Here is a 17,575-nt window from a genome sequence, read left to right as displayed (position 1 = left end):
TCCAGCTGTGTACTATTTATGATAAAACATTCATTCAATAAAATATAAGGGCACAGAAAGGTTGAAAATAAAAGTATGAGAAAAGTTGTATCACACAAATACCAAAAGAAAGCAAATGTTGCTATATTAATACTGGATAAAATTAACTTTTTGGCTAAAAAAAAGCATTATCGGTATAAAGATGACCATTACATAATGTTGAAAGAACAGTTAACCTAGAAGGTATTGTAATTCAAATCTGCACTTAATAACATATCCTTAGCATGTGTAAAGCACAAGTTGAGAGAATTGCAAAGAGAAATTGATAAATCCACCGTCACAAGAGGAGATTTACGTACAGTTCTCTCAGTAACGAATAGATCAAACAGCCAAAAGATTTAATATAAATGAATGGAATAATGCAATTAAACACAATCTAGTGGATACACAGTAAGGCTTCAGCATAACTTTCTAAAATAGGGTCCAAAAATTGTTGGTTGCATAAAATGGAGGATTATGCAATTACAGGATTAATGACAAAAACATACCTTTTCACATTTTAACATCTCTAAAATGGAGATGTTTCAAATCATCAATAATGTATCATGTAGCACTCGGGGAGGCCGAGCCAGGTGGATCGCTCAAGGTCAGGAGTTCGAGACAGGCCTGAGCAAGAGCGAGACCCCGTCTCTACTAAAAATAGAAAGAAATTAGCCGGGCATGGTGGCACATGCCTGTAGTCCCAGCTACTCGGGAGGCTGAGGCAGGAGGATTGCTTGAGCCCAGGAGTTTGAGGTTGCTGTGAGCTAGGCTGACACCACGGCACTCTAGCCAGGACAACAGAGCCAGACTCTGCCTCAAAAAATAATAATAATAATAATAATGTATCATGATTTAATAGGCAGTATTTTTCCCTACTAGCTCATAACATAATGAGCCATCCTACAATGGATGCAGCTGAAATTCAGTGAAATATTTTCCATCTGTCTATAGTGTACCAAAAGTAAAGATAATGAAACATATGCTGGACAAAACTAATCAGTCACTTCCTCTCCACCACCTACCTCCATTCACAGCAGAAAATAAGAACTGTAGTCTTTCCCCTTTGGGGAATGGCTTACCATTTATAGGAAATCTGCATCCAACAGAGAGTATCTATTCCTTTTCAAACACACTTTTACACTTTTATAAAAAATAGTCATGCACTAGGCCATAAGCCAAATCTCAACAAATTTCAAAAAATTGATATCATATAGACCATATTCTGGAAGAAAGAAAGAAAAGGAAGGAAGGAAGGAAGGAAGGAAGGAAGGAAGGAAGGAAGGAAGGAAGGAAGGGAGGGAGGGAGGGAGGGAGGGAACAATTAAAACCCAATAGCTAATCAAGTTACCAATCAGTTTTGAAAATCTCATATATTTTGAAATTTCAAACACACATCCAAATCATTTGATTCAAAGTAAAATCATAATGTAAATTAGAAAATACTTAGAACTGATCAGTTATGAAGATGCCACCTACCAAAAGTTGAAATGCAGCTAAAGTGGCTCTTAGAGGAAAATTCGTAGTCTTAAGTGTTTATATTAGAAAGAAAGAAAACTTACATGTCAATTAGCCTAGCATAGAACTCAGGAGGTTAGAGAATAACAGCAGAGTAAACCCCTCCAAAAAATAGGACAAAAATAATACAGTAAGAACAGTACAGAAAACAAGATAGAGAGGTAACAAAGAAAACTGTTAGTTGGACATAGAGAAGGAGAGTAAGAGAAATAGACATGTACCCAAGGAACACTGTTGTTGCGGGTCAGCCTGGATGGGAAGATGAGCTAAACTCAATGTTGTCACAGGTTCAGGCAGTGCTGGAGTGAAACCATTGACCATGAGAACTAAGAAATACATCCAACTGAGTTCATCCCTCATCTACTCCTAAGTCTTTCTTCTTAGGAAAGCCGTTGTACACAAAATGGATGTTATAAAATATTGTACAATGTTTACAAGTTACTCTCCTCCATTTATATCTCCAATTAAAATTTGCCACATTACTGTGAAATCCTCAATTTGCAAGGCTGTTCATCCCTACAGTGGTCTCTGATCACTGTTTTGGGGGTATTTTTGGTTGTTGTTTTTGAAGTTTATCGTTCTACTTTTTCTGGTCTCTCACTTCTTCATATTACACATGTGTTTTCCAATCTGCATATTCTCCCTTTCACCTTCTAATTTGACAATTTAAGCTTCTGGGTGCCTGGATATCACATAATCAGGCTCACATACATTATTTGTAAAACAAGAATTCCTAGTCTGTGAATAAGAACTGGAGAGAAAGTGTATGCTCTAAGTACGCAAGATTTAGCAAATCTTTAAGTGGTCCCAAATTGGCAAAATCAGTGGGCTAGACTATTCCAGAATGGGCGGAGACCCACCCTGACCCAGATCATATTGTCCTCGTTGCCAATTTATAGTCACATTGCACCAAATCACAAGTAGTCCTAGGGTCCTTACATGTATTTTCTAATCAAGATAGTATTTGGAACTGACATGATTTATATTGCTTACGAGCCCAAAAAGCAATCAAACTCTTCCCTCTATTCCCCACGAGGGTATATACACACCTTTCCTTTTGCAAAGCAACCATCTTCTCACCTATTCATTAGGACACCAAGGAAATTCAAAAGTCAGTGCCTTAATTTATTTCTCCCCAAGAAAAGAGCCAGTGCGATACATAGCTAGCATTCCTTTGCTGTTACTGTGGCTGCTAGAGCAGCTGTTAGTTTAGTCAGTGCCCAAAGCAGTGGGCTTAATGCTTTGTTTATTTTTTAAAAAAAAATTAAAAAGCACTTGAGTAGGTGACAACTAAAATATTCCTGTATTTCTTTTCCATACAAACCAGCATCAGGAAAACTGCTTCATTTACAGGCCAAGAAAGTATGAAGGGTACAGCTAAGACAACTTTATTTTATCTGCATTACCCAAATTCAGGGACTTAGAAAAGGTTTCTATAAAACTCAAGGTTCTCAAGATTATATATAAAAGGTGCAAACTCAGCCAAAATAAACATTAATATCTGAAACATACTGCTTATTATAGAGTTCCACCTGGCAGCCCTGGCTGACCCCTACTACTGGCCTTAAAATTTGTGAATCACTGATCCCTACCAGGTAAAAGTGTTTGATGACTATTCTGTATTTCATACTTCCTCACTCTAAATAAAATTATGTCCATTCCTACTTCTGTGTCTTTGATCACATTTCATTTTCCTTCTGGAACACTCTCTCTTCTTCCTTCCACCTACCCAGTCTCGCCGTGGCTGCCAGGCCCACCAAGTGCTGTCTGAGCCTACCCCAGGATGCCTCTCTGGCCTCAGCAAACCTCTTAAACTCCCTCTGCTCTGAGCCCAGGCACTGTGGTTTGCAGCGTCTTTTAGAGTTTAACTGTGTGTAACCTGTGCTGCTCTCTAAGCCCTGCGAATCAGTCCTGACCTTCTAACAGGACTGTGACAACCTCTTTCAGGATCGGAGCTGACTTTGGTCATCTTTCTATGCCTCTTACTGCTGAATATGTGTTAGAAACCCAATAGAAAATAATTTATTGGTTTCCTGATCCCTATTATGCAGTTTAACAGCACTATTTTAAGGAACTGATCATCAGTCACCACCGGTAAGCATCTACCTATGTGAGGCACTACCCAAACCCACCTTTCCTCGTTTATAATATAGAGCAACAGCCGACAGTATACAGTAGGTCATGTTTACTTACTAGTAATGGGTAACAATGATGCTAACATATGAGGGATAATGAATAAGACCAATTGAGTACATACATTAAATAAATATCTTCATTAAAGATAAGACAAATTACTATATTTACTATATTTAATAGAACAAAAGAAATGAAAGCAAGAAATTAGCCTTTCTGTTCCAACGTCATAATATTTCAACATTACTAAGAACCTTCTCTGTAATCCTCTTTCAACAGCCCACTCACAAGAACTAGGGCATTCTGAGAACTAACAAGCTACATCTTGTCTGCATTATTCTCTGAAAACTGGTTTTGATTAATATGCTCTGTGAGTTTTAAAGAGACAATGGAAAGTGCTGAATGAATCCAAGATATACTTTTTATAAATCTTGAATTCATAAATATTAATAACATGAAATGTCATTATTGGGTCAGGGTGACAAGAGTACCACAAGAATGTCCTTCCATGATGAGGACCTCAAAACTTAAGTTTGTAGGCATAAGGCATCGATCTTCCCCTTAACTGCATACTAATGATGGCTTATCTAAGTCCTTCTGGTATTATTCATATAAGGCATAAAGTAATAAGATTTATAGCAAACTAGAATTTACACATCCAAATGATTTCTACTCCTTCAGAGCATTTACCTTGGAAAGCCATATGCTTTCTCCAACAACACTGTCACTATTCCAACTATTTTCTGCATTCCTGGTTTGGAATTGCCATAACTTTGAAGGCATGGTATTTGAATATCCTCAGTTGGGGAATAAGGGAATATCATCATCATTTGATTTTAAAAAACCTGAAAGTGTGGGAACCAGGTTTTATGAATGGTGGGTTACCAAGCTGGGAACCTCTTTGGTGAAAAGCAAGGCATGACTGAGAGGTTGTAAGATTTTCTTCTTGTGGCCTGTAAATTGGTTTTAGAAACAGTTCTAAGGGAGGTGTTTCAGAATTGCTTTGAACAATGGCTGCATCACTGGAGGGAGTCTTCAACCTCCAAAACTACTAGTTTAGAGGGAATTAGATTCATGAGGATATGGGAGTTCTGTTATGTTCATTCACTATGCAAACAGCCACATTGCTTTGTAGCCATGATTTTTAGAAAGAGTTCCACAAAGGCTTAGATAATTCTCACTTAATATTTTTTCTATATTACCCCACTTCTTGAGTTAAGAAATCTAAAATGTTCAGCGTCTATCAATTGTATTGCCATTTCTTGCCAAATTACCTCTCAGGTAGCAAGACTGAATTATAGTGTTTCATTATGTCGCCCTTTTTAAAATCTGATCGACTTTGATGAAGGCTATTAAATTTACCATTGGAAAACCCACTTAGTTTTCCCTTTCTTTGACACTGGGATGACAATCTTAGGGGCTTGGGTTTCTCAAATCTGTAACCTGAGACCACCCACTAACATCATAGCTCCAGTCACAGTTTATTTGAGGCTGTTCACAGAAATCAAATTTGTTTACCTAGACTATGCCTGGGCACATCACCAGGAACTTGATTTGGGCCTAGAAGCAAGGGAAGAATGGAAGAGGAGGTCATATCTATTGAAGGATGGCCATGTGCCAGGATCTTGTCATACCTTATCTCAGTAATCACGGAATCAGTCCCGGGAAGTTGGAATCCTCTCAGTTCCACATAATGTAGAGAAAAGGAAGGTTAAGAGAGGTTGCATGACTTATCCAAAGCCCACATATTAATAAGTGGAAGTACTAGGATTTGGATCATCTTTTCCTGATTCCAAAGCCCAAGCTCTGCAGTGAGGGTGGTGCGGCTGTTCTCAGGGACGGGGGCATGGAGGAGGAAGTAGGCAGCCTTCAGTGCCATTTCTATAGAAGGCATTAATTGTCTGAATTCTCAATTCTCTCAATCTAAGAAACAGTTGAATGACTATTTATTAAGTCATTCTATGTTTGAAACATTATAGTATGTCTTAAAAGTACAAAGACGAGAAAAGCAGATCTATGTCCTCTAGGGGCCTATAGTTCAGTGGCAGAGACAAGAACATAATGATATAATTTCTATAAAATATAGTAGATGCTATGGTAGAGATAGAATTAGGATAAAATAAGAGTGCAGACTCAGAGTTCAGTGGTATTTGTTGGTCTGTGATTACAAAAACCATGCCATCTTTTATGCCATTGTTCTCTAGTGCTTGGGGAGGGCCCGGCACATAGTAGGTGTTCAATGAATATGTTAGGTATGTATGAATCAGGTGGTGCCTGAGCTAAGACTTAAAAGCCAAGCAATGAAAGTTGGAAAAGGTGTCTCAGGAAGAAGAAGAACATGCGAGAAGAGCAAGGTGTGTACAGGGAACTATACTAAACCACATGGTTTAGTTTCATCAAAGCACAAAATGCAAGGAGGGAGTTGGTGAGAGAGGAGGCCGGAGAAATAAGCGAGGCCTTGCATGGGCTAGGACCTAAAACCTTCTACCTAGGCGTCTGTCCATAAAAAGATTCTAGGGATTCGATGGACCCCCCTGAAATTGTGAGCAAAAATTTGTGAGCTGGTGTGAAATGTGAATGTGTATTTTCATGAGGAAAGAGGTGTATCACTTTCATTAAATTCTCAAATATTAAGAACTCTCATGGGCACTGAAGAGCTATCAAAAAGTTCATGGGCAGGCAAAGCTATCAGAATATCGTTTTAGATAAATGGCTCTATCTGCAGTATCGAGGGTGGAATTCCTGGTGCTAATTACTGGTGGTGGAGAAACCAATAAAGAGATAACTGCAACTGTCCAGGAAAGAAATAATGAGATCCTAAACCTGATCAGTGGAATTGGAGATGGAGTAGACAGAGGCAGACTGAGAAGTATTTAGGTCATAGGATAAGGATACACTGATGGAGGATGTGATATCAGGGAAGGGAGAGAGGGAGGAATAGAAAACTGAGATTGACTTGGGTTGGTAAGTAGTGCCATTAAATGAGAGGAGGAGATCAAGCAGCTTTGAAGGGGAAAACAATGAGCTCAGTGCAAATGGTTGAGTTTGAGGTATCACTGGGACCAACTGGACAGTTGAATAGCCCTGAATATGACCCTGAAGCATGAGGAGAGATATAGGCTAAAGGTAAAGATTTAAGTCATCAATATCTAGATGAGAGTTTAAACTACAGAAGGAAATGAGGCAGCCTATGGAAAGCGTTTGAAAGAAAACCAGCAACAGCCAAGAATGGTTCCACGGGTTGGACAACATTGTGAATGTTCGTAATGCCACTGAATTATACACTTAAAAATGGTTAAAATAATAGCACATATATCTCCAAAATTTTTTAAAGTGGGGAAAAAAAGGATGGCTCCATAGGGCATGCTGACATTTAAGAGGTTGCATACAAGGAAAAGCCCATGAGGGAGGTGGAAAGGAATAGTCAGAGGTAAGGGGATCAGGAGAATACCGTCACAGATGCCGGGGAATAAATTTCAATAAAATGGAGGGCAGAGTGGGCAGATGAGTTAGATCATCGCTGAGGTGCCTACCAGAAATAACAGTCAGAATATGTAAGCTCTGGGAGAGAAAGAATGTTGGTCTCCAGGCTTGCCCATCCAGAACTTCTCAGCAGCAATAAAATGATTTAAATGTCATCTTTGAAAATAAAACTTGCCCATCCTCTGCCAGTTTTGTCTGGGCAGGAAACAGAGCTGCTGCTCTGGATGGTTCTAAATTCCACTTCAGAGCCCGGGAATGTGACGCCTCAGAAGCACCAGCCTAAGCACCTCCCTGGGAGGTGGGGGGAGGAAGGGGGCTGAGCAGAGGGGACCCGTGGGTGTGCAGAGCCCTCCAGCCCCTGACTCTGCTCTGACTCTACAATCAGGAGCAGAGCGAAGCCAACATGTTTATAGTCCCTTGATCTCTGCCCATTTCCCTCTCACCAGGATGGACTCTTTGGTATTTAGAACAAGCAGATTGCTATGAAGTCACAAAGTCGATAGATTAGAGCTGCCCCCGCTAAAGGATCTCTTTCTCTTGAAGTCTTTCCAACAGTGCTTCACAGACACCGTCACTTGGTACCAGAGGAAGGGGAGACAGGGTGGAGGGAGGAGGAGAGGAAGAAAGGAGGGCGGGCCACTGGGGAACCTCGAGTCATCAGCCATGTCCCTGGGTGCCCTGGGAGGGGAGAATCCAGGGAAACAGCACTGCCAGCATTAAAGAAGCGCTAATGGATCCTCGGCTATTTTCCTGGCACATTTTTGGCGGAGATTGGCTAATATCTTGTAGTGTGGCAGAATAAACCTTGCTACTTCATTCTTTCATGTTAAATATTTACAAGGTAGCCTAACCTTGTGAAAGCATCTGTGTATCCTCGGCGGCTTCAGGAATTCAGTGTTAATACTCAAATCTGCACAACCTAGTGTGGACCGTAGGACAGTAGCCAACCCCGGGCCACCAGTAAGGGCTCTGATAACCTCTTTGTTAACAAATTGACTATACGGTTGTTGTCAAAATGTAATTGTTACAATTACCAGAGCCTTTATCAATAAGTTAAGTATACTGTTATTGTCTAAATGTAATTTTTTTCAATTACCAGGACCCATGCTGGGGTTAGTTAAAATAAGAGCTATTGGTGGTCCCTGTAGTGGGGGCAATAAAGATACCTCTTTCCTGCCTTGATTGTGAATCAACAGAAACGAGGCCAAAAACTGACATATGAAAGCCTCAGGATCGCCTGTTACTGTGGGTTGGAGACTTTGGCTGAGCATGGCAGCAAATGGGCAGGAAACTGAAGCTCAGAATTAAATAGATTTCCCAGCCTAGTCGCAGGCATGGGTCCTGTCCAGGAGAGATGTGCAGCCAGGGGCTGATTAGCTTCAGCTTTGGGGCCCTCATCTGAACAAGTCCCTTCTAGGGCCCTGGGAAGGGCCCTTATAATTTTGCACTTGTGTTTTTGTTTTCTTTCTTAAAGATCCTCCCCAAAATTGTACAAGAGTCAGGCCCCACCAAACCTGCTTGCACGGAATAGCAGAGAACAAACAACACCTGCTCCCTGTGGGCATGCACTCCCAAGAAATAAGCTCAGTTTGCTCTTTCCTTATGTACGGAGTAAGTACGGGGAAGAGACAGGCCTGGGGTTACACACACTGAGTGCCCCAACACGGAAGCGGCGTCAGGAGTGGGGAAGACGCATTCCCTCCTTTCCAGGCCCAACTGGAGGATGCTTATTGGCTACACAATAACCTCGTGCGGCGGGCATTAGGCAGAATCCTGGCACAAGCCTGACTTTGAGACAGAGGACTTCACACAGTTTCTTTACATTGAACTTCCCCCAGTCTCTCACTAATTCCTCTCCATTTTATCCCTCTCACTTTGCTATGGCAACCCACAAAACAAAACAGAAAGGAGCAGCAGTGTTTCATGCTGTATCGTCTAGAGGCCTGGTTCTCTCGTATTATATTACAAACAAGCCCAGACAAGATTCCTCTCTCCCGCCCCATGCCATGCATTAGAAATCCAAAATTACCTACATTCCACCTACCAAGGAAGAGATGTTTTCATTATTCAAGTTTCCAATCTGTCCTTGGGAACAGTGCCTCCTTGTCTTAAAGAGATGCCCTCATTTCCCAAGCTGGGGACGGAAGGCATTAAAGAAAGCCCTGATGCAGAGATTTGGCCACTCATGCCAGGCAGCCTGCAGGGAATGTCGTCCCTAATAAAGAACGAATCACCAGAGGAAGGAGCAGGGCTGAGGGGTCCTGCCCTCATGTTTAATATTACCTTGATATCGCCTGTCTGCGTGCTCCATAGCAGCCTCTGTGTGAGGGTTCGACAGGCTTAGAAGTATTCATGGCCGATCCCTCAACTGGCAGATGCACCCCATAGGCTGCTTCCGCCCCTCAGCCACTCACCCGAGAGCTCCCCTACCACCTCCTGTCAAATTTTTAAAATTAAAGGGCCACGTTGATTTTTTAAACTTCATTTCCATTTTTTAAAATAAAATAAGAATTTAACTCATGTCTGTGCTTAGGCTGTTAGGAAAATAACAGTGGTAAGAGTCCATCTCTAGCTGTTTATCTGCTGCTCTATTCCCTCTGAAATCTCTTTCAGAGGTATGTGGTGACATTCTTGCAGGGCTGCCCAGCAAGGGCAGGCATCAGACACTGAGAATTTGCTGGGCAGGTCAGCGTCTGCTCTCCTTGTGTCATAAAATAAAATCCGTGCATGTCCTGGCTTCAGGACCCCCGCCCAGTGAGGAGTCTCAGACCGAGCCTGGAGGATGAGTCTGAACTAGTGAGTCAGGGAGCACCAGTTCTTGGAAGCCACTTTGCCCCCTGCCAGCTCCCATCTGAGACTGGGCCTGGGCAGGCACAATTTCTTAAGGGGGACCTCTGGCCCAAATGGTCCCACTCAGCCCCAGGGTACTGTCCACGTGGGACCTGGGGTCTCTCCAGTCCTGGCCACCCTTTGCCCTGGTGAAGGGGAAGAGCAGAGGCCCAGCCCAAACACCAGTGCTTAGTTAAGCTGTGAGAGCATTCAGCCCACGACCCTTCTGGGCTCCAATCCCAGAAGAGGCTCTCAGGAGCAGGTGACGGTTAGCACAGGGTGTGCCAACAGACACAGGAGGGCGAGTCAGAGGAGGAGCCCAAGGCGCCAGGGCAGTCTGTCCCAGAGCAAGAGAACAGAGTGCAGAGCAGAGCCAGGCTTTGTGGGTGTCAGGCTATGCTGTGTGGGCTCTGGAACACTCCACATGCCTCCTGGCCATGGGCGGAGCCTGCTCCTTAGGTGTCTTTATCTTGGGACTTGGTAAAGATGCAGAAGGAGTGGTTTAGAATAACTGACCTAATTTTAAGAGTGAAGCAAATACCATTTACTAAACAAGGCAGATGTCTTTATGTTATTTTTATTATTATATCAATAGATTTAGGGGGTACACTTGCTTTTTGTTACATGGATGAATTGTATAATGGTGAAATCAGGGCTTTTAGTGTGCCCATCGTGAGAAAAGTGTACATTCTTCCCTATAAGTGATTTTTCATTCCTCACCCCCCTCCCACCCTTCCCCCTTTCTTAGTTTCCGATGTCCATTATACCACGTTATCACCATATATATCCATCATTTAGCTTCCACTTATAAGTAAGAACGTGATATTTGTTTTTCCATTCCTGGGATACTTCACTTGGGATAATGGTCTCCAGTTACATCCAAATTGCTGCAAAAGACATTATTTCATTCCTTTTCATGGCTGAGTAGTATTCTACGGGGTGTATGTGTATACACACGCACACATACACACACACACACCACATTTTCTTTATCCACCTAGTTGATGGAGATATGTGTATATTTCTATACTATGTATTGATATATATTCAACAAGCAATGTAAAGTCTTACATTAGTTGTCAGCCCCTCTTCACAAGGCTATTGATTAAAACTCCAAGCCAGCCAGGTGCGCTGGCTCACACTTGTAATCCTAGCACTTTGGGAGGCTGAAGTTGAAGGATCACTTGAGCCCAGGAATTCAAGAGCAGCCTGAGCAACATAGGGAGACCATATCTCTACAAAAAATAGAAAAATTAGCCTGGCATGGTGGCGCACACCTCTAGTCCCAACTACTCAGGAGGCTGAGGCAGGAGGATCACTTGAGCCCAGGAGTTTGAGGTTGCAGTAAGCTATGATGCTGCCAGTGCACTGTAGCCTGGGTGACAGGGGGGAGACCCTGTCTCAAAAAAAAAAAAAAAAACTCCAAGCCAAGAATCTATGGGACGGCAGGCTCTGCTATGGCCCCTGTTCCTTTCTGACGTCATTCCGAAGCACAATTTCAGCCGTGCTACATGCCGATCCATGCTGGGCCATGCGAGCATGCGAGTGAACTGCTCCTGTGAGAGCAGATAGGGCAATTGCATCACAGGTGTGATCGCTGATGCAGCTGTTTAATGTACAGATATTACTTAACTAAATTTTTATAAATTCAACAGTATAGTATAATGGTTAAGTGGGAGAGGGGCAAGGTTCTAAAATCGGAACATGTGCATTGAAATCCCAGTTTTGCAGCTGGGCACAGTGGCTCACGCCTGCAATGCCAGCACATTGGGAGTCCAAGGCAGGAGGAATGCTTGAGGCCAAAAATTTGAGACCAGCCTGAGCAACATAGTGAGATACCACATAGAAAAATTAGCCGGGCATGGTGGCATGCCCCTGTAGTCCCAGCTACTCGGGAAGCTGAGACAGGAGTATCGCTTGAACCCAGGAGTTTGGGACCAGCCCGTGCAACATAGTCAGACCCCATCTCTTAAAAAAAACAGTAGTTGACAATAACTGCTTCATAGTGCAGCTGGTTGGGAAAGGTAATGTTTGTAAAGCGTTTGGCCCATGGTTGAACACTTAGTAATGCTCAGTCAATGGCAGGTATTCATAATGGTCATTTACTTTGGGCTGTTCTGAGTGTGGATGGGTAATGCAGAGACCCCATCTTTGCTCACCCTTTTTTGTAGAGACCCTCAATAAACATTTGCTGAATGAATAAATGAATGAACCTCTGAGGTTGCATGTGCATCTTACCTCTTTCTGAAACATTAGCTTTAGGTCTAAGTTTATCAAAAATTCATGCCCTTTGTTCTTTTGAACTAGGTATATAATGGTTTCTGGAAGATCTGGAAAACCTGGCAGTGCATTTGGGGACTTTATCCCAGCGCCGTCTCCAGAGCAGAAGAAAGCTCCTCTAGGAGTTTCTGTCCCTGTGCAATTCCACCCCCAGCGCCCGCTTCCCTGAGCCCCACTGTCCTTTCCGCACTACCGCCAGAAGGAACTGTGGCCCGTAAGGGGCAGGCCTAGCTTGGCTGGAGAAAAGCCAGCCATCACTTTCTCCTCCCAGTGTGGAAAGCTCACCTCTCCCCTTCTGCACCGGGTGCTTCACCCTCACCACTTCCTGGGAAACCTTCTTCTTCCAGAAGGAAGTAAAAAACTTCCCCACAATTTTCAGTCCTTACTGGTTCAGTTCATCTACCTAAAGTGAAAAAAGAAAATCAGGGAGAAGGAAAATTGTGTATAATGTGAATAAATGTAGTCTTTACTAAAAGGCCACTGTTTTATAAGCCTCTCCATAACCAAAACCACTTATTATTCCAATGCAAACAGATTTATGATCTGAAATGCTCACCATATTTGTTATTGTGGAAAAAATAGAGGGAGAGTGAGTTGCAGCTCAGTGTTTAAGACAGCTCACATCGAATTGCTCAGCCACTTCTGCTTACATCTTAGGGCTCATGTGATGCTCATGCTGATGCAGTGAGGCCGGTGAGGTTCATCATCTCCGTTCTGTGGATGTGGAACATGGAGACTGAGAGACCTAGACGGCTGTCTTTGACTAACAATAAGTTTGGAAAACGTGATTTTTTTCTATTGCCACCGAGAGCCTCTCTTTCAGCCTGGCGCTCATGTGTAAATGGTGCAGGGTGGGGCTCTGTGCTCTCTCCCCACCCACCGCCCCTGGGCTGCCCAGCCCTGCACCTGCACTTGTGTGGCTGCAGCTCCCTCGGGGGCCATCCGACATTCCCAAGCCTTGGCTTAGCGGGAACCGGGGGTGTTTAGTTCCCCAGCTTTTTGGTCAAAGACATTTCAGGGAGTTCCAAAGAGTAGAGTGCCTTTGAACAGCTTCCAGTAGCCCCTGTTGAGCACTGAGAGTGGGAGTGAGCTCTGCCATTAACCTGCTGCTTTACTCGGGACAAGCCACGCAAACTCCTCCCTCTGTAAATGGGGGAAGGGGAACAGCCTTGAGACTCTGACAGAGCTGTGAGGGGTCTCCCTGAAGACACACGCACTAAAGATCATGGGTGTCATTCCAAAGGGTCACGAGCTTCCATCCCTTTTGCCCATCTGTGTACCTCACAGATCTACTGTGTATCCCCATAGACCCTGGACAAGAACCCCTGGGCCCAGTGAGCTCTGACACCAAGGACAGATTTTTAAAGAACAACCTCAGTAGTTTATTTTCTCATTATGTAATGTTTTTTAAAAAGTAGACTTAAAAAAGAAGAAAATTATTATAAACCCACTACCAGTAAAACCACTAGTATTAATAATTTAATAAATATCAGTAAAAAATTTTAGTGAATATCAGAGACAGTCTTTCTGTCACTCTCACTTTCGACGCAGATATACATAAATGCAGTCATCCTACCAGCATGTTTTCCCATCTCATTGAACTATTCGACAGCATAATGTCTACATAGTAACTGATTGCATGGTAATTCTATAGTGCATTATTTAGCCTTCTCTAATTGTTAAACATTTATGTGGTTTTCCTTTTTATTATTATTATCTGTGCAAACATACCTGATTATTTTCTTGGACTAGAAGTGGAATTGCCAGTTTTACTCAGAAGGAGGCTTTTGATATGTGTAACAATCCCCCCCACCCCCAGAAAGTCATACTGATAGGGAGGCAGGATGGAGGGGACTTACACTGGTGTTCTCAAGTGGCTTCCTTGAACCAGCAACCTCAGAATGCTGATACTGAGTGGGGTCTGTTTGCTAAAAGTTAACAGCCATCTCAGGCCACAGCAACCATGTCTATTTTCAGGACTGGCCTAGGCATGTTTTGAAGTGGGTAACACTGGTCTTGGGTACCTTCCTCCCTCCCTCATGCCCTCATAGCCACTTGATCTGACTATAGGGCTGACTCAGCGACCACACCCCTCCCCTCCCAGGTCCAGCAGCAGCTGCTCTCCCCCAACCCCTGGAATTCATCTGCCCTACATGGCGTCCCATCAGCAGACTGTAGACTTTCCATCCTCAGCCTCGTGAATCTGTTACATGCTTCTTTGTGAACGGGTTCAGGGGAGCAGACTGAACCCTGAGGACAATTGTCCTGAGTCAGCCAGCCCAGCTGGTGGCCAGAACATCAGAGCCGGTGAGCAGGAGCCTCTCACCAGGCAGAGGATGATATCCCAGGGACAGATGGTAGTGGTAGGCCATCTCAATGCCTGCTCTGTGTCTTGTGGGGCTGGCCCTTCAGAATGTTCTTCAAAGAGAAGAGCAGGGCCTCCCTAAAAAGACGAATCCATCTCTCTTGAAATTTGGCTAATCAGAGTGTTTTACAGGGCCATGAGTCCCAGAATGATGGGCAGAGTTTCAGCCATTAGCTTGGAAAACGGTGCTGTTCTCTTGGTCTTCAGTCTGCATATTGGTGATGGGAGGTTGGGGAGGGAAGACCACACGTGGTCCTGTCCCACCACTGACTGCCCCTTTCTTGGCCCTGCAGTCTGACGGCTCCATCTTGGCGATTGCCCTGCTGATCCTGTTCCTGCTCCTGGCCCTGGCTCTCCTCTGGTGGTTCTGGCCTCTCTGCTGCACCGTGGTAAGTGCCCCAAACCTCAGGCCATGCAAGGTAAAGGGTGACGTAAAGTTCACAAGGGCCATGAGTGGGGAGAGAGAGACAAAAATGTTAAAGGTAGGGGACCAATCTTGCGTTTTTTGTACAATTTATACAAAATTGGCATAAACTAACATTGATCAGTGGAGCCACACGCCATTAGCAGTCAGTATGGGTTAGGGTGTGAGACTGCCAAGGGGCACACCCTTGGGTGTGACCATTGTGGTTCCGGTGCTTAGGAAGGATCCACAGGATACCACGAATGAGTGTTATTTGATATGTAATGAACATATATGCCTGTGTATGTATGGTACACACACACACGCACACACATACATTTGTTGAGTTGCCCAACCTATACTCTTCTAAGGCCACTCTGGTCTTAGCAAGTAGTCTGTCCATCTGAAAGACTGTCTTGGGCCTCTTTATTTTCAACAATAAAGAGAGGCACCTACCTTTATTCCTTAATTCCAGCTAACATACGTAAGACACACCTACTGTGTGCCCAGCACTGGTCTAAGCTACAAGATCAATAAGAACCTACCTCCTCCTCATCATTGTCGTCTGTAGTCACCACATAGATTCAGCCAGTGTCTCCCCAAATGGCTTAGGGCTTGAAATAATCCACCCTAATGATAATCCCAAATGATAGAAGTCTGGTTGTCAACTTCTATTCCCTGGCCTTTAGACTGGGAAAATCCAAACAAAATAGTGTCCAAATAAAGAAAAAGACATTGGCTCTGACATGTCTAGTTCTGGCATGTGCCCTGCCTTCATGCAAGTCAGTGAGGCCGGGGTGCGTGTGAAGCGACCGCTGCTCTGCTGCCGTGGCATCTTCCAGTCCCTACATGTCAGTTCTTCTGTGGGGAGGCTGGCAGGGGAAAGAGTGAGCCTCTCCAGACGGGGCTGCGTCTTTGTTTTATCTCTGAAACTCCAGCGCGTAGCACACGGTGCAAGGAATTCACATCTGCGTGTAGAACTGAACTGAACCGAGACCACAGACAAACAGAGCACTAGGCTTGAAAAGGAGAGGAAAATGGCTTTGAATGACATTTTAAAGAGGTGGCAAGTGAAGGAGATGAGAAACTCGACCAGGATGTTCTGGAAAGGGATGACTTGCGGTAGATAAGAACTCCTGTGTGTAGGGAGGGACCCAGGACAGGTGTAAGTCTCGGGTCTCTTAGTACCATCCAGCCTGGACTGATTTCACCAAGGTTTTAAACAGATTCTTACCACAGCAGCTCCAAGAGTTAGATGTTGTTTTAAATACTTAAGGCTGCACAACCATTTTATTTTTAGGATAAAAAATCCCCATGAGTCAGCCAAAGTTGCTTCCTATGGTGATTCAAAAGCAAGGACATTTTCAAGTCCAGAATTCTGAAGGGGAAAGAAAAAATACCTTGCAGTGGGCTCTTAAAAAGGGGTGGCAGGGCTGGTGGCAGCAGGCAGTGTATGCTACTGTAGTATTGTTCGCGTGGTCCCTTTTATTATTACAAACAATTACCTCTGGTGGAAACAGCTAGGAGCAATAGAACAACCCAGCTGTGCTCTACCAACTACTAGCCGTGTGATCTAGGGCAAGTTACTTAACTTCTCTGTGTCTCAGTTTCCTCAGTGGTATAACGAGAACAATAAGAGCCCCCACCTGAGAGTTAGATGGTGAAGATTAAAGGAGTATTTTTTTTTTAAGGAGTTTTTATATATAGGGCTTAGAAAGTACCTAGCACATAGGAATTGCTGTGTAGTATTATTATTATTATTAGAAAGTATTTTACCATAATAGGAATCTATTGGGATGCTGTATGGCATTCAATTTAATGGATGGGAAACATTTCTCAAAATAAACCTTTCATTATTGGAAGCATTGTCACTCCAAGCCAAATTGTTTTGCAATGTTCAAAATATTTTTCAATGAATTTATCTTGTTAAGTCCCTGTTGCTTTGGAAGGTAGCCAAAATGTCTTAATGTGATCTAACTTTGTAAGTCCCAAAGGCTTTCTTTATGAGGACGATCTTGGAGATTAATTTTCCTGTTTATGATGCCTATAAAAACTGAAAGTCTATTTCTAAAAGTTGGCCTGGGTTCCAGTGCTTGGTGTGGCCCCAAAAACTCCTTGTTGATCACTTGCTTCCTTGGTGAGTGATGATATATGGAGTGGGACAGAATAAGTCATGTGTTTTCCAAACAGGAGTACACAGGAAGGAGGGCAAACACTGGCCTCCCTTCAGGAGCACTGCTCGGAGGATGTGGGGAAGTTTTCTACCCCCAAGTTACAGCACCCCTCACCATAGGGTGACCCCTCCTCTGACTAACTGGAGGGTCCCTGTAAACAATGTCCCCCAAACCTTCCTCTGTCACACTCCCTGCCCCTCCCCCAAGGCTGGGACACGCTCCATGACCTGGTACCAAGGCTTCATCTTGATGTTGGCAGGAAAGCCAGAAAGCATGAAGGACCTACAAAATGTGGGGTACATGAGGCTTGATTCTGCTCTGTGCCTTCTCTCCCCTTCTGCGATCTTCTTTCCAGGAATAATACTCAAAAAA

At 43.6% G+C, this 17,575-nt stretch overlaps 1 protein-coding gene across 1 annotated transcript in view; it reads left to right on the top strand.

Annotated features, from left to right (window-relative positions):
• The window catches only part of ANTXR1 (anthrax toxin receptor 1), a 275,920-nt gene that overhangs the window by 119,160 nt on the left and 139,185 nt on the right, over window positions 1-17,575 (top strand). The window contains exon 13 of the mRNA XM_012646428.1: window positions 14,920-15,015. Within this exon, the coding sequence (XP_012501882.1) occupies window positions 14,920-15,015 (96 nt within the window). The remainder of the gene's footprint in view (window positions 1-14,919; window positions 15,016-17,575) is intronic.

Source organism: Propithecus coquereli, unplaced genomic scaffold (assembly GCF_000956105.1).
Source record: "Propithecus coquereli isolate 6110/MARCELLA unplaced genomic scaffold, Pcoq_1.0 Scaffold243, whole genome shotgun sequence".
Classification (NCBI taxonomy): domain Eukaryota; kingdom Metazoa; phylum Chordata; class Mammalia; order Primates; family Indriidae; genus Propithecus; species Propithecus coquereli.
Note: the sequence above shows the minus strand (reverse complement) of the source record. Positions and strands in the feature narration are given on the sequence as shown.